Source organism: Hyperolius riggenbachi, chromosome 8 (assembly GCF_040937935.1).
Source record: "Hyperolius riggenbachi isolate aHypRig1 chromosome 8, aHypRig1.pri, whole genome shotgun sequence".
Taxonomy (NCBI): Eukaryota; Metazoa; Chordata; class Amphibia; order Anura; family Hyperoliidae; genus Hyperolius; species Hyperolius riggenbachi.
This window is the reverse complement of record NC_090653.1, coordinates 25843599-25868630: the sequence shown is the minus strand read 5'-3', so window position 1 is coordinate 25868630 and position 25032 is coordinate 25843599. Positions and strand designations below refer to the sequence as shown.

Here is a 25032-nt window from a genome sequence, read left to right as displayed (position 1 = left end):
GAGGGGTTTGTGTGCCAGTTATACCTGGAGGAATGGGGAGGGGTTAGTGTGCCAGTTATACCTGGAGGAAGGGAAAATGTGGTTGCTGGCAGGACATAAGGGGTAAGTAACAGGGACAATGATGAGGGTCTTGATGTTGTCTCTGCAGGCTGCCCCACCATCCTCACCAAGTCTGCGTGGGGAGGACGAGCCGCCACCTGCCGCACCGCCATGGCCACTCCTGTCACATATGTTGTCGTCCATCACACCGAGGGAACCGCCTGCACCAGCCAGTCCGCCTGCATCACCCAGGCCAAGAGTGTGCAGAACTACCACATGAACAGCAATGGCTGGTGTGACGTTGGCTACAGGTAAGATAAGGAGCAGATGCGATGGGTGACTGTATAGTTAACAGGACAGAATGTACAATGGGGTGGGGTTTGGTGGGTAATTGTGAGAGTTTTGTACTGTGGTTGGGGAATGCAGGGATTTTACACTGAGTTGCAGGGAATGGTAATTGAATATTATGGGCTCTATTCATAAAAAAGTTGTTGCGAGAAAACTCCTGGAGGGAAAATACCGCAGCGGTATTTTACACTTCTGGGTGGTCATTCAAAGAAATCTTGAAAGCTGCGATGCAAGAGCGGAGATCTCCCGCTGAAAGCTGGCGGTAAGCTGTCGGAAGGCATGCGGAAACACTTCTGCCGGCAGAGTCCCTCCGTGCACTGCTCTCTCTGGGAGGTCTGTCCCATTCACTTGTATGTAATCCGCAAAATCAGAGGAAGCGGTATTTCCCATCCACATACCGCTTCCTCTAATCTTTATGAATGGCCATTTTGTTACTTTTCTCTAGATAAATCTAGAAAAACACTGGAGAAGGCGGAAATTTCTCGCTCTGCTGGGGGATTGTAGATTTTCATGCGGGAACAGCTTTTATGAATGCCCACTTTGCTAAATCGACGTGAAAATCCGCTGTTTTGAGCGGAAAACTTGCGGTAAGGTTTTATGAATAGAGCCCTAAATGTCTGGTACAATGGTTAGCTGTTGTATTACGTATTATCGCAGATGAATGGTTATGGGACTTAGGGGATTTGTGTGGAAGCAAGGGTGGGCAACATTGGAGCAGAAAGCAGTGATGAACACCTCCCGTACCCACCACGGGATTTTCCTGAGGATTTTTCTGACAAATGGTGATTTTTTTTTGTGTGCAAGGAGCGGTCATTTCCGCGATCTCACGACGTGGGTACAGGCGCTCGATCACTCGAACGTTACACCAATAACAACAGTCATGGCGGATCTGTTCTTTAATAAGATCCCAGACGGCTCTGGGCAAAGTACAGCGATCGCTTGACTTCCCGTTTGAGCCCGTCGTGTGACATCAAGAGCAGGAAGAGGAATCGCCGACCGCTTGTCATCAAGGGGACGTCGCTGGACCCATCGGGTGGTGAGTACTTAGCTTAGCAGCCGATTTCTAGGGGAGTCTAGACCCTCTTCCTTCAATTTGACTTAGGTATTAAGGATGGTCAGTGAGGTGCAAATAATTTTGAGCTGATACAGTATTATGCACATTTTGTATGCAAATTGATGCAGCTTGAAAATGAACCAATCAAATCCTGCTGAGGTAGAATTCAACTGGTCCATTTTCAAATTGCATAAATCTGCACACAAAATTTGCATAATCCCGCATCAACTCAAAATTACTTACATCTTATTGACCATCCCGTTTCGGCAGGGTAATGACTGAGCTTCCCGGAACATTGCGTTGCCTAGACTGAAGTATTGGGCCAATCAGGGATCCAGTAATATAGCATGCTTCCGCTAAATATATCATACTATGCAAAATATAGCTGATTTCAGCAGAAAACAATTTTTTTATTGAATTCCTTCCTGGCGGTAAGCCTGAGCTCAGCTGCCGCGCAGGAGGATTTCTCAGGCCCTGCTGGGCCGATTCGCACAATTTTTTTTTTTTGCAACACGCAGCTAACACTTTGCTAGCTGCATGTGCATTCCAATCGCTGCCGCTACCCGCTGATTAGCCGCCGATCGCCGCGCCCCCCCCCCCCCCCAGACCCGGTGCGCTGCCTGGCCAATCAGTGCCAGGCAGCGCTGAGGGGTGGATCGGGACTCCATTTGACGTCACGACGTCGGTGACATCATCCCGCCCCATTGCCATGGCGACAGAGGAAGCCCTTCAGGAAATCCCGTTCTTTGAACGGGATTTCCTGATCAAAGACCGCCGGAGGCGATCGAAGCGGGCGGGGGGATCCCGCTGCACAGCGGCTATCATGTAGCGAGCCCTAGGCTCGCTACATGGTTTAACCAAAACATTTTTTTTAAAAAAGCTACTGCTCTGCCCCCTGGCGGTTTCTAATAGACCGCCAGGAGGGTTAACAAACTATTAAGAAAAATCGCAAAAAAAAAAAAAAACACCCCAAAAAACTATTCTATTGCAGTAATTGGCAACTCAGACTTGCTGGAAATTCTGATCTCCGTGGAGTGCGGAAATCTATCGGAATCGGGAATTGGCCGTTTCTGACCATCCCTAGTAATGACGACACAATCAACATGCATGTGTGTGATTACGATTGCAAAATGAGTATCTTATTAGCAGGACTATTATGATCTGTTCATTCTAACTACTACAAGATGGAATGATTCCAATCGGTGAACAGTCTGCAGATTTACAGATAGGGGTTGGACTCCTCCCCTCTATTCTGAGAGCTGCTGTGTAGAAGATCTCACGATTTTTGAAGAGATGGGAGTGTCTTGGAAGCCTAAAAAAGTACAGGAGACAAAAACGGGAGCCCGATAGTGCCAAACATTTTGTGAACAAAAACAGCTGTATAAAGAATGTTCTACTCACAAAGGCGGGTTGCAGGGGGCAACCGACCACAGGAAGCAGGTGGAGACAATGAACCGGACTCCACTGGGGGTGGCCTTAATGGACCTGGTTGCGGTCGCTCTCCTTGGTGAAAGCTGACAAGTGTCCACTGTGGTCACGACCACTTGTGCTCTGTCTAGACCCCTCCAACAATCACTGTTTGGGGGGTATGGAAGCACAAATATGGGAAAGAGGCGCCCTGGTGTAGATAAGGCCACTTTCACAGTGCAACGTTAAAGTTGCATGTTAGAAAATGTCTCAACGCGCATTAACCTGCTGGGCGGTCTGGACGAGCTCAGCTCGTCCAGTACCGCCGGAGCCTGCCGCTCAGGCCCTGCTGGGCCGATTTGGCTCAAATAAAAAGCAGCACACGCAGCCGGCACTTTGCCAGCCGCGTGTGCTGCCTGATCGCCGCCGCTCTGCGGCGATCCGCCGCGAGCAGCGGCGAAAGAGGGTCCCCCCAGCCGCCTGAGCCCAGCGTAGCCGGAACAAAAAGTTCCGGCCAGCGCTAAGGGCTGGATCGGAGGCGGCTGACGTCAGGACGTCGGCTGACGTCGATGACGTCACTCCGCTCGTCGCTATGGCGACGATGTAAGCAAAACAAGGAAGGCCGCTCATTGCGGCCTTCCTTGTTTATTCTGGGCGCCGGAGGCGATCGGAAGAACGCCTCCGGAGCGCCCTCTAGTGGGCTTTCATGCAGCCAACTTTCAGTTGGCTGCATGAAATAGTTTTTTTTTTATTAAAAAAAAACCCTCCCGCAGCCTGCCTGGCGATCTTAATAGAACGCCAGGCAGGTTAAAGCACAGCAATACTAAGTCTGTGCGACATTCGCAGTGCACACTCTGCGTTTGTGTGTAATGTGTAGCGTTATTAGAAAGTGCTGCATGCTGTGCATTATACACGTTATTAGCTGTGTTGGACTGTTTGCACATGCTCAGTAATGACTTGGAAGCATACTTTTCATTGCCTGTATGCTCTCTACTGCATGCGACGATAACGGGCATTAAGTTGCGTTGAGTGTTTTGGGACATTGCTTTGTTAGTTTGCGTTGCGACTTTAACGTCACATCAAAACGCAACGTCCCGCTGTGGAAGTAGCCTCAAACTATTAAAAACAGGTAAAACTAAGAAAATGAGGTGGCTTACCTCAGTAACGAGATCTTTGTGTAAACAAGGACATTTTATTAGCACAGGGAGGTTCCCTATGCCAGACTGCTTTTTGTATTTGGCACTGTTATTGGCCTGATGAAGCGGGCTCAGACCCCTGAAACGCTTGCCTGTGCTAATAAAATTTCTTAGTTTACACAAAGATCTCGTTACTGAGGTAAGCCACCTAGTTTTCTTAGTTTTACCTGTTTTTAATAGTTTTATCTACACCAGGATGCCTCTTTCCCACATTTGTATCTCACAATTTTGTACACAGATGGGCTGTAATATAAAAGGTTTGTACAGACAAGACTTGACTGACGAAGACCGCCTCTGCTGAACATCTAGTGTGTAGGGCGGCCCCAATACGTCGGCTACAGATCAGACATGCTGCATCTTCTTGCCCAAATGCTCTCTCATAAAATAGTTTTCTCCCGTGCTCCACACCCTCTGTGGTGCGCCAGACGTCCGCTGCCCTCTATAGTGACAGAACGCACTAGCCTGCAGGCTAGCAATGTCTGTACAGCCTCATTCACAAATCATGGTCCAAGGGATTGGCACCACAGCCCTGCCAGGAAACAGTCTCAAGTCTGTACGAGGCTTAAGGAACCATTATTATGAAAATTTTTAAAATTAAAAATACACGTAAACAAACACAAATAAAAAGTTTGTTTCTTCCTGGGAAAAATGCATAGTAGATTACTTTTCTACTATGTTACTGTCACCTACAGTAGTTAATACAAATCTGATGGAATAGACAGGCTTCTGATTAGTCCATCTCTTCATGGGGGATTCTCGGCATTTAATTTATTCTCTACAAAAGCACATCCTGAAAAGGATCTATACAAAGAGGCAGGCCGCCACGCTACTGTTGGTATACTATTCTGGCAGTTTGACTTAAAGGGGAACTGAAGTAAGAGGTATACAGAGGCTGCCATATTTATTTCCTTTTAATTAATACCAGTTGCCTGGCAGCCCTGCTGGTCTATCTCTCTGCAGTAGTATCTGAATAACACCAGAAACAAACATGCAGCTAGTCTTGTCAATTCTGACTTTAAAGTCTGAAACACCTGATCTGCTGCATGCTTGTTCAGGGGCTATGACTAATAGTATTAGAGGCAGAGGATCAGCAGGGCTGCCAGGCAACTGGTATTGCTTAAAAGGAAATAAACATGGCAGCCTTCATATACCTCTCTCTTCAGTTCCCCTTCAACAACTGCTATTGCTTTTGAAAATAAAGTAAGCCCTGAGAATATCCCATGAGGAGATGGCTTATCCACTAGTCTAAAGCCTGTCCGTTTTCTAGTACTTGAACGTGAAAGCTACATTGGAAAATGTATTCTAAATTTTAACATTTTTCACAGTAGTGGTCCTTTAAGAAAGATTACTGACTGAAGTGGTGGGTTTATATCAGCATATATCCCTATTATCACTGGACATGAATCTGCCCCTGGTTTGAAATGGAGTCGGAGTTCCCCTTTATATTGCATGTGATATAATGTTGGTTTGGTTGTCTCCATAGCTTCCTGGTTGGAGAGGACGGCAATGCCTATGAAGGCCGTGGCTGGACATCCGTTGGCGCTCACGCCCCTAATTACAATTCTAACTCCATTGGCATCAGCGTCTTCGGATCTTTCACCAGTAAGTATGGCCAGAGGTTCCTCCCACAAGGCACCCAATCATATTACTAATTTTACCATTGGATGATATGAAAGTTCCTGCTTTCATTTCATTCACACTCGAGCGGTTTGCCGGCGATTTTGGCAAAACGCTCAAACGCTTTTTAAAGTGCTAGTGCAATAATACCATATGGGCCCATTTGGGCAATTTGCGTTAATCGCTGGCAAAATAACCAAACGCAAACTTGTAGCCTGCACCATTTTTCGGTGACTGCGTTTAGTGCTATAGAAGCGCTAAATGCAAAAAAAAAAAAAATCGCCAAATGTGAATGGCGATTGTTTTCTGCATTCAACGCCAAAAATCGCCTGAGCAAAACACTAGTAAAAGCGGTAGCATTTTGCAAGTGTGAGGCCTTAAGGATACCCGAGGTGACATGTGACATGATGAGATAGACATGGGTATGAACAGTCGCTTGGGGACCAGAGCCCCAGGAGGAATGAATGCGAGATGGGACCTGGCTCTTATTACAGGATCGTTATTTCCTTCTTCGCCCCTCCCCTCTATTTCTTTATATATCGGGCTATGTAATGTTACTTTTCAACTTCTATAGGTCCAACTTATATATAAAAACATGAGGAGATATTGTATGTATACATATACAATATATGTGTATATTTCTTTATGTTTTTTTCTTGCTCCAGACTCTAAATCTGTATTTTTCATACAAGAATATGTTCTGTTTAGTATGCAAGTTTTATTGTAAATGGCTTTGTATTTTAACAAAGAGCTGACAATCAGAGTGGGAGTGTCCATCTCCCATATTGGGTGGGTCAAAGTGGACCCCCTTTGCTTGCCTGCCTTTTTAAAGCTCCTATGCATGTGCTGTAAATGTGCTATGATTAAAGGGGAACTGAAGTAAGAGGTATACGGAGGCTGCCATATTTATTTCCTTTTAATCAATACCAGTTGCCTGGCAGCCCTGCTGGTCTATTTCTCTGCAGTAGTATCTGAATAACACCAGAAACAAGCATGCAGCTAGTCTTGTCAGATCTGACTTTAAAGTCTGAAACACCTGATCTGTTCAGGGGCTATGGCTAATAGTATTAGAGGCAGAGAATCAGCAGGGCTACCAGGCAACTGGTATTGCTCAAAAGGAAATAAACATGGCAGCCTCCATATACCTCTCTCTTCAGTTCCCTTTTAAGGACCGAACAGGGCCCGAAACATGTCAGCAGTGTGTTCTGATTGGCTGTTGTGGGATAATACATTTTTGGAGACATTGAAGCGGACCTCCCTTCATCTCTCCTGAGCTTTTGGTCTGGGCTGCCTGGGTCCAGGTCTCTCTCATGTGGAGTGTAGCAGTTGAACGTGCTTTCTGATCTATGTACAGTGCCTAGCACACAAATAACTATGCTGTGCTCCTTTTTCTATTTCTCTGCCTAAAAGAGTTAAATATCAGGTATGTAAGTGGCTGACTCAGTCCTGACTCAGACAGGAAGTGACTACAGTGTGACCCTCACTGATAAGAAATTACAACTATAAAACACTTTCCAGCAGAGATAAAAAAAAAAAAAAAAGATCACTAGTTCATAGATTTTAGCTCTGGCATACTTCAATGAATGTGTCATTGAGCAAAAACAATAAATCAGTTAAACTTAAAAAGTAGATTTAATCATAAAATAAAACCATGGAATATCTTAAAAAGTCATTTTTAGGAGAAAGATAGATACAATCGTTTATTTTTGCCTCGGGTGTCCTTTAAATGCTTTTTCTACACAAAAGGTATCTGTATGCTCTCTGCAGAAGCATGATGTTACATACCTTCACTTTGTCTCTGAAGTCCCACTTCCTGCTTGTTAGTTTTGTTGCCCTCTGAAACCCCTGATGTAAATTTTATCCAAAAGGAACGTAACACGTGCTGGGCAATGCTGATTGAAATCTATGCTGTTTACTTATTCTTATCCCTGCCAGGGCGTAGATTTAAATCACAGGTCGGTGCACGCTAAGAAAGATATCTGGTCGTTTGACCGGGGTGGGGGGTGTTACGGGACACATACTTACCTAGGGCTTCTTCTAGCCTCCCGTAGCCTTGGAGGGCCCCCTGTGTCCTCCAGGTTCCTTCCTTTGTTCCATTGCCACCCAAACTGAAGTCCACAACTGGCTGAATTACACACTATGGTGCTTTCGTGACCATTTTTCGCATATTCCGTTCATAAAAACTTACGCAAGCACGGAGTCATCCCGGCCATGGAACCGTGATCAAGGAGGTTCGCGGCCGGGAGAGCGCATGTGCTATAGCGCACATTTTAGCCAGTTGCAGGCTTTAGTTGGGATGACGGTGGCACAATGGAGACCTAGTGGACACTGAGGGACCTCAAAGACTGCGGTGGGGTGGGGGGTGCTGTCCGGCTGAAAGATGCCCCAGGCTAGTGAAACAAGCTGAAGGGACTCCTGAGTCTGCAGCCATCAGAGGCAACGCCTAGTTATTCTGTTACTAGTAAAATAACTGCTCGTCATACTCGAATGGCTGGCTGTACAAATGTCTACACCCAGCAATGTAGATTGTGGGTTTAGCACATACAGTCATGTAAAGTCTGGGTGTTATTGGGTCACATGTGCACCACATGTAATGGGTGTAGCAGTTGCTTGTAGTACATGTGAGAACCTTTATGGATAGTGTGATGATTGTCCCTCCTTCACAGGCAAGAATCCCAGCGCTGCCGCCATCACTGCTGTCCAGACTCTCATCAGCTGTGGAGTCTCCAGGGGTTACATCAAGTCCGCTTACATCCTGAAGGGACACCGCAACGTCACCGCCACCGACTGTCCCGGAAACACCTTCTACAACACCGTCAGAACCTGGCCCAGATTCCAGGTCTAAGCGTACAGGCCCCGGATGACCAGCACTGGAGCAGATAGGCCAGCCTGATGGCCCAACACTCTACAGGACTTATTCCACCTCCAGCATCTGCTTGAAATAAACCTCTGAGAATCTCTCCAGGTCTCATTCTTATGTTGTCATTTTCTAGGTATCACTGTGGCGGCTGATAGTAGCTCAGTTGGTCCTCAGTAGTGTCAATTGGAATATTTTTTTTTTTAATACATTAGAAATGGAATTAGTTTGGGTGAAATGGAGCCATTCAAAGAAAAAAAAAAAAGATTCATACTGTCTGATTTATCACCCAGTAGCCTCATTAATATACTTAGCAGCTGGTTAACTAATGTGTATCTATACCCTCTGCTGCCCAGTGTGCACTGAAAAAAAAAACTGCAAAAATGACTGTTAACTAATTAGCTGCTTCAATAATTATCTCGTTTGAGATCAGTGCTCTGCTTTTGACCTCAGTCAGCAGAATTGGTTTTGCTGTAAATTCTTGGAATGCTTTGATCTCTCTCTACTAGCAGAAAATATACAACCTGAAAGCAAAAGTCCTGTTACTGTCTCAAACTGCCCCCTAATGACAAGTGTACTTAAGGGTTTTAAGGCACCTCCTACTGGCTCTGGAGTATCTTGGTGGAGCTCGGGCCTAGAAAGATAAGCCATGAAAGAGAGGCATGCAATATCAATTGCAGTGACCGTCATGTTTTAAATGATTTATCAGAAAACTGTACTTTAGGATAGATTTGTTATTTATTAGGAAGCATTGGGCATAGTATGGTCAAACCCAAGAGAGCTCCTGTTCACTGAGACAGGTTTTATATTAATGTCTAATTACAGTACCTATAGGGTCCAATCTTCAGCTTTCTCCAGCAGGTCAGAACTAAGTTACTAGCTATCACATTTTCCTTCATGCCTTCATTATAAATATACCGACTCAGGTAACATAAGAATCTGTCCTGCCAATGTTCCTGCTGCTTCACCACAATCAAGTCCATCCAAATCTTTCTCAAACCTGAACACAATCATCTGTGCTGACCATCTCTCTGAAATAATGAGGTAGTTCAGCTCAATACATCTAATAACATAGTCCATGCAGCACTCTGACCAGCATCCTCCTCCCCATCCCTGCCAACCAATGTTCTTCCTTTCTAAGTGCAATACAGCCCAGCCAATTCTTCCCATCACTGACTAGCTTCCTCATCCAACCAATGTTCCTCCATAATGACCACCACCCTATTCAAAGTTCCCCCACCCAGAATGCCATATTATTTGGCCAATGGTCTTCCCCCAACTGCTAACCTCTCCAGCCAAGATGCCTTCACCTTGCGCACCATCCTGCCCAGCCAATGTTTCTCCATTCTAACTGCAATCCCTCCAAATCAATGTACCTCAATCCTGATTGCATTCCCACCCAGGCCAAATGTTCTATCACACTGACTCCAATCCTACCCAATAACTGGTTCTTCAACCTTAACCATTATCACAGCAGTCATATGTCCTGTCACATGACTACCATGTCTAAACAGTACGAGTCTGTGTCCTGTCACATGACTGCCATGCCTACACAATACGAGTCTGTGTCCTGTCACATGACTACCATGCCTACACAATACGAGTGTGTCCTGTCACATGACTACCATGCCTACACAATACAAGTCCTGTCACATGACTACCATGCCTACACAATACAAGTCTGTGTCCTGTCACATGACTACCACGCCTACACAATACGAAGTCTGTGGCTTAACCTAGGTAGACTGTGCAGATACATTCAGCCTTCACATGACTACAGCATCTACAGTATGAGTCTCTACCCTGACCTCACTGGAAAATGCATAGATAGATGTAGCCATCATTACCCACCTCATTTTACAGTAGGAGAACGTGTCCTGACCTATGAAGACAGCGCTTAGATAGATGCATCCATCACATCTATAATATGATGCTCCACCCTGAGCCTAGGGGACGTAGCGAAGATCAACTACACCTGTCACATCACACCACATCTAAGATACGACTCTGTGCCCTGAACTGAAAGTACAATGCACAGACAGATGCAGCAATCATATGAGGCTACTGTAGGAGGCACCACCCTGACCCTAAAAGACTGAGCACGAACAGATGCAGCAATCATGTGATCACCAAGTCTACAGTATGAGTGATTCCTGAGAGGGCAGCGTCACAGAGATGCAGACATCACATGACCACATGTCCATAGTGAGCACACACATCAATGATGTCACCACGAGTTTGATAAAAATAATGGAAGGAGGAGTCCCGTCCCAGGATGGCGCAGAGTACTGTATTTCTCCGAATGCCTGCAGCAGAGCATTGTGTGGAGTCATCTTCCTCAGGAAGCAGAGACTTGGATTTACAATTTCCTATACTATACTTTCCCAAAGGGACGGCCCTAGAGAGAGAGAGTGCCATAAAACTTAAAGTGTACCTCTAGTGAAAAAAGGTGCCCCAAATGGGTACTTACCTAAATAGAGGAGGAGCTTCTCTTCTCCTGGCTATTCTAATGCTGGGATTCCCCAAGCCCGTTGACCCGCCCCACGTAGCTGAACAGGCTCACTGATAAAGCTACTACTGCACAGGTACAAGCACGCATAACATACTAGAACGAGTACAAAGACGGGCAACTAAATTAATTTTTTTTTGGGGGGGGGGGGATGTTGGTAATGGAAGGTCTTGCTTACCAAGAAAGGTTAGACCCAGGGTGCCCAATAGGTTGATCGCGATCTACCAGCAGATCACAACCGCCCTCTGAGTTTGGCCACGTCCTGTCAAATTTTGCTGCCACGTGGTTACAGCTGTCAAACTTTTTGTGTAGCCGCGGATGTCAGCTAGGTGCGGCTGAAGGGAAGAGGAGCAAATGGTGAGTAATCTCCTTCCCCTCCAGGCTCTGTGATGCGAGCCGTGTGGCCACGCCTCCCCCAGTCTTCAGCGGATAACAGTCGTTCTCCATCTTGTGAGGAGAGTCGACTGAATGGGGGCCAGAGGCTTTGCTGTGCACAGAAAGTGGGCTGAAGAGACTTTGCTTTGCAAGGTGGGCACATATGGAATGCTAGATTTTGGTGCTGGTGGTGGATCGGGGAGGGGGACTCCTTGACTGGTTGTGACGGGGAAGGGGACTTTGTGATTATAGAAGCCATGTGCTGGGGCGGGGGAGTGGAAGAACAATCGTACAGCTATGTGCTTGAGGGAGGGGAGGGGGGAGAACGACCCTAAAGTCATGTGCTTGGGGAGGGGGCGGGAGTGCTAGATCTTGTGGCTACGGGTTGTCCTGGCAATAACCAAGATGAATCCCTATACATTTAAACGTATTCTCAATCAATATTGTAGTATGTATATCCCATATGGAAACAAAATGTCTAGGAATAAAAAAAGGCCTCTATGGATGAATAGAAAGGTTAGGGATAAAATGAAGAGGAAAAAGAATGCCTATAAGGTCCTAAAACAGGAGGGGACTGAGGCTGCACTAAGCAATTATAAGGAGTGCAATAAAAATTGTAAAAAAGAAATTAGGCTGGCAAAGATCGAAGCTGAAAATCAAATCGCTAGGGATATCAAATCTAACCCAAAAAAGTTTTACAAGTACATCAACTCTAAAAAAAGAAAGGTTGACTGTATAGGAATCCTAAAGGATGAGGGTGGGAACTCGATGGTGGACGACCAAGGTAAGGCAGAGTTATTAAATGCTTTCTTTGCTTCAGTCTTCACAAAGGAAACAGCACTGTTGCAAATTACAGAGGCAGAAGAGTCTCAATCTTCTAACTGTAATATTAAATACTTAACGCAGGAAGAAGTAAAGGCAAGACTAAATAAATTAAAAATAGACAAGGCACCTGGCCCGGATGGCATGCATCCTCGGGTCCTAAGAGAATTAAGTTCAGTTATAGCTAAGCCCCTTTATCTTATCTTTTGTGACTCTCTTGCAACTAGCAGAGTCCCAATGGATTGGCGTACAGCCCACGTTTTCCCATTATTTAAGAAGGGCAAAAAATCTGATCCAGGAAATTATAGACCTGTAAGCTTAACATCAGTTGTATGCAAACTATTTGAGGGGTTACTAAGAGATACTATACATGACTTCATAGTAGAAAATAATCTTATTTCTCAGCATCAACATGGGTTTACTAAAGACAGGTCCTGTTTGACTAACATGCTCAGCTTTTATGAGGTAGTAAATGCTAATATGGATATTGGGAATGCTGTAGATGTGATATACTTGGACTTTGCAAAGGCCTTCGACACTGTTCCCCACAGAAGTCTGGTGCAAAAGTTGAGGATGCAAGGACTGGGGAAGAGTTTGTGTGCATGGATAGGGAACTGGCTAATGGACAGAAAACAAAGAGTTGTGGTCAATGGATCGTACTCAAAATGGGAGACTGTTAGCAGTGGGGTCCCACAGGGGTCTGTACTGGGTCCAGTGCTCTTCAATTTATTTATTAATGACCTAGTAGATGCAGTAGTGAGCAATGTTGCTATTTTTGCAGATGATACAAAATTGTGCAGAATCATCAACTCTCAGGAAGATAGTGTCATATTGCAACAGGATCTGGATAGGATGGCTATATGGGCACATACATGGCAGATGAAATTCAATGTTGACAAATGTAAAGTCATGCATTTTGGTCGTACCAATGGTCTAGCACCATACAAAATAAATGGGATACAGTTGGGAACATCAAACTTGGAGAAGGACTTAGGAGTACTCATCGACAACAAGTTAAATAATCGTACTCAATGCCAAGCCGCTGCAGCTAAAGCGAACAAAATTTTGGGATGCATTAAAAGGGAAATAAAAACTCGAGATGCTAGCATAATATTGCCCCTGTTTAACTCTCTAGTAAGGCCACATCTGGAATATGGAATTCAGTTCTGGGCACCACATTACAAAAAAGATATTGCAGTTTTAGAGCAGGTGCAGAGACGAGCTACAAAATTGATACGTGGGATGGAAGGTCTCGCTTACCAAGAAAGGTTAGATAAACTGGGTTTATTTAGTCTAGAGAAAAGACGCCTTAGAGGAGATCTAATTAACATGTATAAATACATTAGAGGGCAATATAATAGCTTGGCGGATGAGCTTTTTGTCCCTAGGCCTTCTCAAAGGACTAGAGGACATGAGCTGCGCATGGAGGAAAAACGTTTTAGCCATTTATTTAGGAAAGGGTTCTTTACAGTAAGAGTGGTTAAGATGTGGAATGCATTGCCACAGGAAGTCGTTATGGCAAACTCTATACCTGCATTTAAAGGGGGCTTAGATGCTTTCCTTGCGTTGAAAGACATCCATGGCTACAATTACTAGGTTATGCCTAATGATGTTGATCCAGGGATTTTATCTGATTGCCATCTGGAGTCGGGAAGGAATTTTTCCCATTTGGGGCTAATTGGACCATGCCTGGTGGGGTTTTTTTCGCCTTCCTCTGGATCAACAGGGGTATGTGGGGGACGGGCTGGAGTTGTACTTTGTACTGGTTGAACTCGATGGACGTATGTCTTTTTTCAGCCAAAATAACTATGTAACTATGTAACATTTATTTAGAATCCCCTTCTGCACACACAAGTTTATTGGTTTATCAGAATTTTTCTGAGCTACTATTATCCTTTGTAACTGGTGCTGCCCAAATTACTGTTTGTCCAATGTGCTACGGGTTGTCCTGATTAACATGTATAAACATATGTATACATCGGAGGGCAATACGAAATCTTGGCAGGTGAGCTTTTTGACCCTAGGCTAGTGCAAAAGACGGGGGACATGATCTGCGTATGGAGGAACAAAAGGTTTTGCCATCTTTTTATGAAGGGGTTCTTTACAGTAAGAGTTGTTAAAATGTGGAATATCACCTTTACCACAGGAAGTAGTTATGACATTCTATATCTGCATTTAAATGAGGTTGGGAGGCTTTCCTTGCATTGAAGGACATCCACAGCTATAATTACTAACTAGGTAATTCCCAGAAAAGTTGATCCAGGGATTTTATCTGACTGCCACCTGGAGTCGGGAAGGAATTTTTTCCACTTAAAGTGAAAATAAACTTATGATATAATAATTTGTATTTGTAGTACAGCTAAGAAATAAGACATGATTAGCACAGATATGCTTCTCATATTGTTTCCAGTACAGGGTGAGCTAAGAAACTTGTTATCTATGCAAAAGGAGCTTCTGTGAGCTCTGAGACTTCATAAAGTTGGTGGACAGCACTGTCTTTTGAAGCACTTATCTCAACTGTCTCTCATGGTTTCTTCTTTGTTTAGGTTTTTCTGCAGAGTAAAGTCCAAAGGGTCACTAGCTTTGCTCTGTGAAATCATTTACAATGCTGAGTGTATTGTGGAGACTGCAATTATTAGAGAATGAAGCAATGTTATTTAAAAAAAAGCTATATACCTGAAAATAAAAATGTGACACCATTTTCTTTGTTCAATTAACTATCCGTATTACACAACCAATTCATTATATCATGAGGGTTTTTTTTTGCTTTAGTGTCACTTTAAAGGTTAACTGGCCCAGGCCTTGTAAGGGTTTTATTTCAACCACACTATGTAATCTATATAAAAAGCAAAATCCTCCCACCAGAGACACGAGAGCGGTCACATATTTGTGCAGCTCCTGTCTGAGGAAGGCTAAAGTGTGGTATGAGTTAAAGAAGAACTCCAGTGATAATGCAATGAAGAAAAGTGCTTCATTTTTACAATAATTATGTATAAATGATTTAGTCGGTGTTTGCCCATTGTAAAATCTTTCCTCTCCCCGATTTACATTCTGACATTTATTACATGGTGACATTTTTACTGCTGGCAGGTGATGTCAGTGGAAGGAGATGCTGCTTGCTTGGCAGTTGGAAACAGCTGTTATTTCCCGCAATGCAACAAGGCTCTCACAGTGTGATGTCAGCACCATGGTCCTGACATCACACAGTGGGAGGGGTTTCACCCCAACATCAGCCATACAGAGCCCCCTGATGATCAGTTTGTGAAAAGGAATAGATTTCTCATGTAAATAGGGGTATCAGCTAATGATTGAGATGAAGCTCAATTCTTGGTTACGGTTTCTCTTTAAGAAAACCCAATAAAGATGCTGAGAGCGTTTTGAGACCTACACATTTGTTGACTAGCTTCGGGTCCCTTTCCTGTTTTGCCACAGAGTAACACTGCACCAATGAAACTCTATGGGGCATTACATACCTGTCCGGATGAGATGTGTCTGAAGTCACTTTTTCTCCACTCAGCCAATTCTGGCACAACAGTGTGTTGATGGCCGGCTTGTGCGGCAATCCGGAAGGCATGTATGTGGCGCCGCGCATATTTTAAAACCGTTTGCCACGCGTATTTGCATTGTGCATCTTGTCACTATACTTCTGCGTAATTCTTCCGTTGGCCACAGGAAGTGAGCCCTAGAGAGGTTCACTCATACATCACCAGTGCTAAAAGACTTCACTCTATCCATCACTGATACTACATGACTTCACTCTAGGCAGCACTCGTGCATCGTTCCATGCAGCCTCTGTGCTTCACCATAGAAAATGAATGAGATCAGAACACATTGGGATCTGTGGGTATCTGGGAGATCATTCAGCTTTTTGTGGGCTAATAATGTGGGAATAATAGAAGCATCAGATTACCTGCTGTGCGCACAAAAAGCTGAATGATCTCCCAGATACCCACAGATCCCAATGTGTTCTGATCTCATTCATTTTCTATGGAGAAGCACAGAGGCTGCATGGAACGATGCCTCACTTCCTGCTTGGCCTGTAACTAGAATGCAAATTACAGCGCACTGCCGCAGTAATCTCCGCCGACTTTTTGTTTGGCGGTGCGATCATCCAATTGCAATGCGCCGCTAGTGAGCAGTGTGAAACCAGCCTCAAATTTTCTCCAATGATTCTTCTGATTCCACACATTAAACATCCTTTAGCAGCACCAGGATAAAAACTTTCAATCCTGCCCCTAGTATAGCACACAATCAGAAATACTTCTCTGCCTCCTCCGTGAGTCATGCTGCACGCTTACGACTGGCTACAGGTACACAGCCTGCAATACTTCTGGCTCTTAACAGTTTTATTGACCCGTCAGATTCCTTACAAATAAATATGGTCAGACAGTGCAGACAATCTGGAAAGAAGTGATAAGTCCTGGAACTTAAATATATGGCAGGATTTGAAGTTTTGGAGTAACATTTGGCGTACATCTTCCAAACAACAGCGATTCCTATCCGCGAGAGTCTGAGGAGTGTCGATGAAGCGGCAGACAGGGCGATGAGTGTCCCGGTTCAGGACAACCCGACACCATACACTGTACTTTCGAAATGTCTCTGAACTTGACCCATCACTGTTTATCTCAGGAGGCTTCACTGAGGCCACAAATACACCAAGTAATGAGCCAATATGGCTACCAGATCACAAAGCAAGAATCTCACTGAGAAAAGCAACGATAATCCGGCATAAATTGGAGACGGTTGGTCGGTGGAGCTTCTCCGCGGTGTCATCATAAGTATGCCAGACATCCGGGAACGGTGTGGAGATGATATGGAGAACTGGAACGCCTAAATCATAGAAGGGACACACCGGTGAGCCAAAGATAATACAAGAAAACCAGACAAGACAGCTAAGAGACGACCCTAACCTCTCCGAAGAAATGGAATGTGGTCGTCTTCTACTGGTCCATAATACAGGTCGTTGTGGAAATAAGAATTCTCCATCGGATGAGACTGCAGGAGATTCAGACGGTGTAACCTTCTCTCTGTCGGAAAACAGATGTAGGCGTAAATATAACACAGACAGACTGAAGCAACAGAAGCAGTCGGCGAGTTGTCTCACCTACAGACATGAGACGCGTGAAATAGTGAAGGGTTTCCGGGAAGTGGCTGAGAATAAAGGGATCTGGAGCTCCCAGAAGGTCCAGCAGGACAAAGAGATCCTGAAAGAAATAAAACTGTATATCAGGAAGCAAGAGAAGTCCACTTCAAACCTCCTTCCGAGACTATTCAATGAACACCCTGACCTGTTCCAAATGCAATTTCGGAGGTGCTCAATATGATAAAACACTTAAAAGCAATTTTACTACTTGTTGTTATACAGACAGTAGATCTACGCCCCGCAGGACTTCACTTACCGTCCCAGAGGCATAGATATGAGTCTATGGCTTCTAATGCGCGGCAGAGTGGTGATCGGTGAATGGGAACGCGTTACCATTCGCAGATCAGAGTCCCGGTAGTGAATGATCATCCGACATCAATGAGATGCCGATAGTCATTCACACAAAAAGAAAACAAACACATGTTTACACTACTTCCTGTGTACTGTTCAGTACACAGGATAGTGTGGGGATATCTAGTGGACAAAAAAAAAAATAAAAAAAAAATCCCCCATTAATTTTAACCCCTTACATCCCCCTCCATTATAGTTACCAAAAATAAACGTTAAAGAAAAAAATATATAAATCGTTACGATAGGGACTTTTTTGTTTTTTAATATGCATGTGATAAGGGTATAGTACTGGTATTTTAGGAAATAAGGGCTTGTAATTATTGCCCTGACATGAAAAAAACCCACAAAAAACTGAAAAAAAATACACCTTTCAATTCCAAATAATATATTGTCGCCATACATTGTACCAGGAACATCATTTAAAATGTGATAGCAGCGACTAATGGGCAAATAAAATGGGTGGTTTTTATTAATAGTAGCATTGATTATTTTAAAACCATACGGTATAGAATTAGAGAAAGTGTGTGTATTTTTTACTTTTTTTCTTGTTTTCCCCTATAACATGCATAGAAAAAGTAATTGCTGTAAACAAGCACAGCCCACAAAAAAGCCTAATTTGTGGCGAAAAAAATAAGGTATAGATCATTTTGTTGCGATAAGTAGTGGTAAAGTTATTGGTGAATGAATGTAAGGAGCGCTGTAATGTAAAAATTGCTCTGGTTCATAAGGGAAAAAAACCCTTGGTGGTGAACTAGTTAAAAAGGAGGGGCATCCCTGGTCTTACCTCTCCTGTAGAATAAGGCCAGCAATAAACTGGAAATGTGAGTTTTATTATGCACTATAATGACTACGCTATTTTCTGGCATTTGTCCTTACCATACACCTCCATTGGGAGGTTGTAGTTTTTTTTATAATTGTAGTCAGCCTTAAAGAGAACCCGAGGTGAGTTTGAAGAATGTTATCTGCATACAGAGGCTGGATCTGCCTATACAGCCCAGCGTCTGTTGCTATCCCAAACCCCCCTAAGGTCCCCCTGCACTCTGCAATCCCTCATAAATCACAGCCACGCTGCTGACAAACAGCTTGTCAGAGCTGGCTGTGTTTATCTCTATAGTGTCAGTCTGCTGCTCTCCCCGCCTCCTGCAGAACTCCAGTCCCCGCCTGCATCCCTTCCCTCCCTGCTGATTGGAGGGAAGGGCCGGGGCAGGGACCGGAGCTATGCAGGAGGCGGGGGAGCAGCTGAGACTGACACTACAGATGTAAACACAGCCTCACAACACGGCTGTGATTTATGAGGGATTGCAGAGTGCAGGGGGACCTTAGTGGGGTTTGGGATAGCAACAGAGGCTGGGCTGTATAGGCAGATCCAGCCTCTGTATGCAGATAACATTCTTTAAACACACCTCAGGTTCTCTTTACAAAAAAAACAAAAAAACAAAAACACTTAGGATTGTGACCACCCAGTTGCTGTATCAAAGTACCTGGAACCCCTGAGTGAGGTGATCATCTCCCCACAAGCTCTGATGGGGGTTGACATTTCTTGCAACCCACCTTTGCGAGTATAAAATCCTAAAAATCTTCCCTGATCCAATTGTCTAGAGTGACCTGTGATCTGCAAACTTGGCTCTCCAGCTGTTAAGGAACTACAAGTCCCACAATGCATTGTGGGAGTCTGATAGTCATGATTCATAAAGGCAAGTGCATTGTGGGACTTGTTCCTTAACAGCTGGAGAACCAAGTTTGCAGATCACTGGTCTAGACACACTGCACCATTTGGATGCTGGTCTTTGTTTCCCAGTTACTCCAGGAGGGCTTGGAAGTCCACCTCCAGCCTCAGCCAGGGGGGAATCAGAATCTGGCTGGTTTCTACGGCCATCTGTGCCCCCCAATCTCAGAGATCAAAATCCCCGCCCTGGAGTCCCAAAAGCAGAAAGAGCAAGTCACCCCTAAAGGACACAAACAAAACAAAAAGAAAATCCAAACTCAGAACTTCCTCCACTGGATAGCGTACTGCTTAACCACTTGAGGACCTAGGGCTTTCTACCCCTTAAGGACCGGCCACTTTTTTTCCATTCAGACCACTGCAGCTTTCACGGTTTATTGCTCGCTCATACAACCTACCACCTAAATGAATTTTGGCTCCTTTTCTTGTCACTAATAAAGCTTTCTTTTGGTGCTATTTGATTGCTCCTGCGATTTTTACTTTTTATTATATTCATCAAAAAAGACATGAATTTTGGCAAAAAAATGATTTTTGTAACTTTCTGTGCTGACATTTTTCAAATAAAGTAAAATTTCTGTATACATGCAGCGCGAAAAATGTGGACAAACATGTTTTTGATTAAAAAAAACCCATTCAGTGTATATTTATTGGTTTGGGTAAAAGTTATAGCGTTTACAAACTATGGTGCAAAAAGTGAATTTTCTCATTTTCAAGCATCTATGACTTTTCTGACCCCCTGTCATGTTTCATGAGGGGCTAGAATTCCAGGAGAGTATAAATACCCCCCAAATGACCCCATTTTGGAAAGAAGACATCCCAAAGTATTCACTGAGAGGCATAGTGAGTTCATAGAAGATATTTTTTTTTGTCACAAGTAAGCGGAAAATGACACTTTGTGAGAAAAAAAAAAAAAAAAAAAAAAAGTTTCCATTTCTTCTAACTTGCGACAAAAAAAAAAATGAAATCTGCCACGGACTCACCATGCCCCTCTCTGAATACCTTGAAGGGTCTACTTTCCAAAATTAGGTCATTTGCGGGGTGTGTTTACTGTCCTGACATTTTGGGGGGTGCTAAATTGTAAGCACCCCTGTAAAGCCTAAAGGTGCTCATTGGACTTTGGACCCCTTAGCGCAGTTAGGCTGCAAAAAAGTGCCACACATGTGGTATTGCCGTACTCAGGAGAAGTAGTATAATGTGTTTTGGGGTGTATTTTTACACATACCCATGCTGGGTGGGAGAAATATCTCTGTAAATGACAATTTGTTATTTTTTTTTACACACAATTGTCCATTTACAGAGATCTTTCTCCCACTCAGCATGGGTATGTGTAAAAATACACCACAAAACACATTATACTACTTCTCCTGAGTACGGCGATACCACATGTGTGGCACTTTTTTGCACCCTAACTGCGCTAAAGGGCCCAAAGTCCAATGAGTACCTTTAGGATTTCACAGGTCATTTTGAGAAATTTCGTTTCAAGACTACTCCTCACGGTTTAGGGCCCCTAAAATGCCAGGGCAGTATAGGAACCCCACAAATGACCCCATTTTAGAAAGAAGACACCCCAAGGTATTCCGTTAGGAGTATGGTGAGTTCATAGAAGATTTTATTTTTTGTCAAAAGTTAGCGGAAAATGACACTTTGTGAAAAAACACAATTAAAATCAATTTCCGCTAACTTGTGACAAAAAATAAAATCTTCTATGAACTCACCATACTCCTAACGGAATACCTTGGGGTGTCTTATTTCTAAAATGGGGTCATTTGTGGGGTTCCTATACTGCCCTGGCATTTTAGGGGCCCTAAACCGTGAGGAGTAGTCTTGAAACGAAATTTCTCAAAATGACCTGTGAAATCCTAAAGGTACTCATTGGACTTTGGGCCCTTTAGCGCAGTTAGGGTGCAAAAAAGTGCCACACATGTGGTATCGCCATACTCGGGAGAAGTAGTACAATGTGTTTTGGGGTGTATTTTTACACATACCCATGCTGGGGGGAGAAATACCTCTGTAAATGGACAATTGTGTGTAAAAAAAAATCAAAAGATTGTCATTTACAGAAGTATTTCTCCCACCCAGCATGGGTATGTGTAAAAATACACCCCAAAACACATTATACTACTTCTCCCGAGTACGGCGATACCACATGTGTGGCACTTTTTTGCACCCTAACTGCACTAAGGGGCCCAAAGTCCAATGAGTACCTTTAGGATTTCACAGGTCATTTTTGTTTCAAGACTACTCCTCACGGTTTAGGGCCCCTAAAATGCCAGGGCAGTATAGGAACCCCACTAATGACCCCATTTTAGAAAGAAGACACCCCAAGGTATTCCGTTAGGAGTATGGTGAGTTCATAGAAGTTTTTATTTTTTTGTCACAAGTTAGCGGAAATTGATTTTAATTGTTTTTTTTTCACAAAGTGTCATTTTCCGCTAACTTGTGACAAAAAATAAAATCTTCTATGAACTCACCATACTCCGTACGGAATACCTTTGGGTGTCTTCTTTCTAGAATGGGGTCATTTGTGGGGTTCCTATACTGCCCTGGCATTTTAGGGGCCCTAAACCGTGAGGAGTAGTCTTGAAACCAAATGTCGCAAAATGACCTGTGAAATCCTAAAGGTACTCATTGGACTTTGGGCCCCTTAGCGTACTTAGGGTGTAAAAAAAAGTGCCACACATGTGGTACCGCCGTACTCAGGAGAAGTAGTATAATGCGTTTTGGGGTGTATTTTTACACATACCCATGCTAAGTGGGAGAAATATCTCTGTAAATGACAATTGTTTGATTTTTTTACACACAATTGTCCATTTACATAGAAATTTCTCCCACCCAGCATGGGTATGTGTAAAAATACACCCCAAAACACATTATACTACTTTTCCTGAGTACGGCGGTACCACATGTGTGACACTTTTTTGCAGCCTAGGTGCGCTAAGGGGCCCAACGTCCTATTCACAGGTCATTTTGAGGCATTTGTTTTCTAGACTACTCCTCGCGGTGTAGGGCCCCTAAAATGCAAGGGCAGTATAGGAACCCCACAAGTGACCCCATTTTAGAAAGAAGACACCCCAAGGTATTCCGTTAGGTGTATGGCGAGGTCATCGAAGATTTTATTTTTTGTCACAAGTTAGTGAAAAATGACACTTTGTGAAAAAAAAACAATAAAAATCAATTTCCGCTAACTTTTGACAAAAAATAAAATCTTCTATGAACTCGTCATACACCTAACAGAATACCTTGGGGTGTCTTTTTTTCTAAAATGGGGTCACTTGTGGGGTTCCTATACCGCCCTGGCATTTTACAGGCCCAAAACCGTGAGTAGTCTGGAAACCAAATGTCTCAAAATGACTGTTCAGGGGTATAAGCATCTGCAAATTTTGATGACAGGTGGTCTATGAGGGGGCGAATTTTGTGGAACCGGTCATAAGCAGGGTGGCCTTTTAGATGACAGGTTGTATTGGGCCTGATCTGATGGATAGGAGTGCTAGGGGGGTGACAGGAGGTGATTGATGGGTGTCTCAGGGGGTGGTTAGAGGGGAAAATAGATGCAATCAATGCACTGGGGAGGTGATCGGAAGGGGGTCTGAGGGGGATCTGAGGGTTTGGCCGAGTGATCAGGAGCCCACACGGGGCAAATTAGGGCCTGATCTGATGGGTAGGTGTGCTAGGGGGTGACAGGAGGTGATTGATGGGTGTCTCAAGATGTGATTAGAGGGGGGAATAGATGCAAGCAATGCACTGGCGAGGTGATCAGGGCTGGGGTCTGAGGGCATTCTGAGGGTGTGGGCGGGTGATTGAGTGCCCTAGGGGCAGATAGGGGTCTAATCTGATAGGTAGCAGTGACAGGGGGTGATTGATGGGTAATTAGTGGGTGTTTAGGGTAGAGAACAGATGTAAACACTGCACTTGGGAGGTGATCAGACGTCGGATCTGAGGGCGATCTATTGGTGTGGGTGGGTGATCAGATTGCCCGCAAGGGGCAGGTTAGGGGCTGATTGATGGGTGGCAGTGACAGCGGGTGATTGATGGGCGGCAGTGACAGGGGGTGATTGATGGGTGGCAGTGACAGGGGGTGATTGATGGGTGATTGACAGGTAATCAGTGGGTTATTACAGGGGAGAACAGATGTAAATATTGCACTGGTGAATTGATAAGGGGGGGTCTGAGGGCAATCTGAGCGTGTAGGCGGGCGATTGGGTGCCCGCAAGGGGCAGATTAGGGTCTGATCTGATGGGTAACAGTGACAGGTGGTGATTGATGGGTGATTGATGGGTAATTAGAGGAGAGAATAGATGGAAACACTGCGCTTGGGTGGTGATCTGATGTCGGATCTGCGGGCGATCTATTGGTGTGGGTGGGTGATCAGTTTGCCCGCAAGGGGCAGGTTAGGGGCTGATTGTTGCGTGGCAGTGACAGGGGGTGATTGATGGGTGATAGGTGATTGGCAGGTGATTGACAGGTGATCAGTGGGTTATTACAGGGAAGGCCAGATGTAATTAATGCACTGGCGAATTTATAAGGGGGGGGGTCTGAGGGCAATCTGAGCATGTGGGCGGGTGATTGGGTGCCCGCAAGGGGCAGATTAGGGTCTGATCTGATAGGTAACAGTGACGGTTGGTGATAGGGGGTGATTGATGGGTAATTAGTGGGTGTTTAGAGAAGATAACAGATGTAAACAATACATTTGGGAGGTAATCTGACGGCGGGTTTGCGGGCGATCTAATGGTGTGGGTGGGTGATCAGATTGCCCGCAAGGGGCAGGTTAGGGGCTGATTGATGGGTGGCAGTGACAGGGGGTGATTGATGGGTGATAGGTGATTGGCAGGTGATTGACAGGTGATCAGTGGGTTATTACAGGGAAGAACAGATGTAATTAATGCACTGGTGAATTGATAAGAGGGGGTCAGAGGGCAATCTGAGCGTGTGGGCGGGTGATTGGGTGCCCGCAAGGGGCAGATTAGGGTCTGATCTGATAGGTAAAAGTGACAGGTGGTGATAGGGGGTGATTGATGGGTAATTAGTGGGTGTTTAGAGGAGAGAATAGATGTAAACAATGGATTTGGGAGGTGATCTGATGTCGGATCTGCGGGCGATCTATTGGTGTGTGGGGGGGGGGGGGTGATCAGATTGCCCGCAAGGGGCAGGTTAGGGGCTGATTGATGGGTGGCAGTGACAGGGGGTGATTGACGGGTGATTGACAGGTGATCAGGGGGGATAGATGCATACAGTACATGGGGGGGGGGGGGGTGATCACGAGGGAGCGGGGGGCAGGGGGGGGATAAAAAAAAAAAATAGCGTTGACAGATAGTGACAGGGAGTGATTGATGGGTGATTAGGGGGGTGATTGGGTGCAAACAGGGGTCTGGGGGGTGGGCAGGGGGGGGTCTGATGGGTGCTGTGGGCGATCTGGGGCAGGGGGGGGGGGGAAATCAGTGTGCTTGGTGCAGACTAGGGTGGCTGCAGCCTGCCCTGGTGGTCCCTCGGACATTGGGACCACCAGGGCAGGAGGCAGCCTGTATAATACACTTTGTAAACATTACAAAGTGTATTATACACTTTGTATGCGGCGATCGTCGGGTTAACATCCC

At 44.7% G+C, this 25032-nt stretch overlaps 2 protein-coding genes across 4 annotated transcripts in view; one reads left to right on the top strand and one right to left on the bottom strand.

Moving 5' to 3' along the window:
• The window catches only part of LOC137528675 (peptidoglycan-recognition protein SC2-like), a 54232-nt gene extending 45617 nt beyond the window's left edge, over window positions 1-8615 (top strand). For both annotated transcript variants that reach the window (XM_068250131.1, XM_068250132.1), the window contains exons 3-5: window positions 149-350; window positions 5528-5646; window positions 8328-8615. In XM_068250131.1, coding sequence (XP_068106232.1) covers window positions 149-350; window positions 5528-5646; window positions 8328-8506 — 500 coding nt within the window. In that variant the 3' untranslated portion in view covers window positions 8507-8615. The remainder of the gene's footprint in view (window positions 1-148; window positions 351-5527; window positions 5647-8327) is intronic.
• Window positions 1-25032, bottom strand: part of QPCTL (glutaminyl-peptide cyclotransferase like) — a 62878-nt gene that overhangs the window by 25703 nt on the left and 12143 nt on the right. Inside the window, exons 5-7 of one of the 2 annotated variants that reach the window (XM_068250130.1) lie at window positions 17329-17428; window positions 17135-17251; window positions 16553-17054 (exon numbers count right to left, since the gene is read on the bottom strand). The exons of the other annotated variant lie outside the window; for it this stretch is intronic. Coding sequence (XP_068106231.1) covers window positions 16909-17054; window positions 17135-17251; window positions 17329-17428 — 363 coding nt within the window. The 3' untranslated portion in view covers window positions 16553-16908. Of the gene's footprint in view, window positions 1-16552; window positions 17055-17134; window positions 17252-17328; window positions 17429-25032 lie in introns of those variants that run through there. 2 annotated transcript variants of the gene reach the window in all.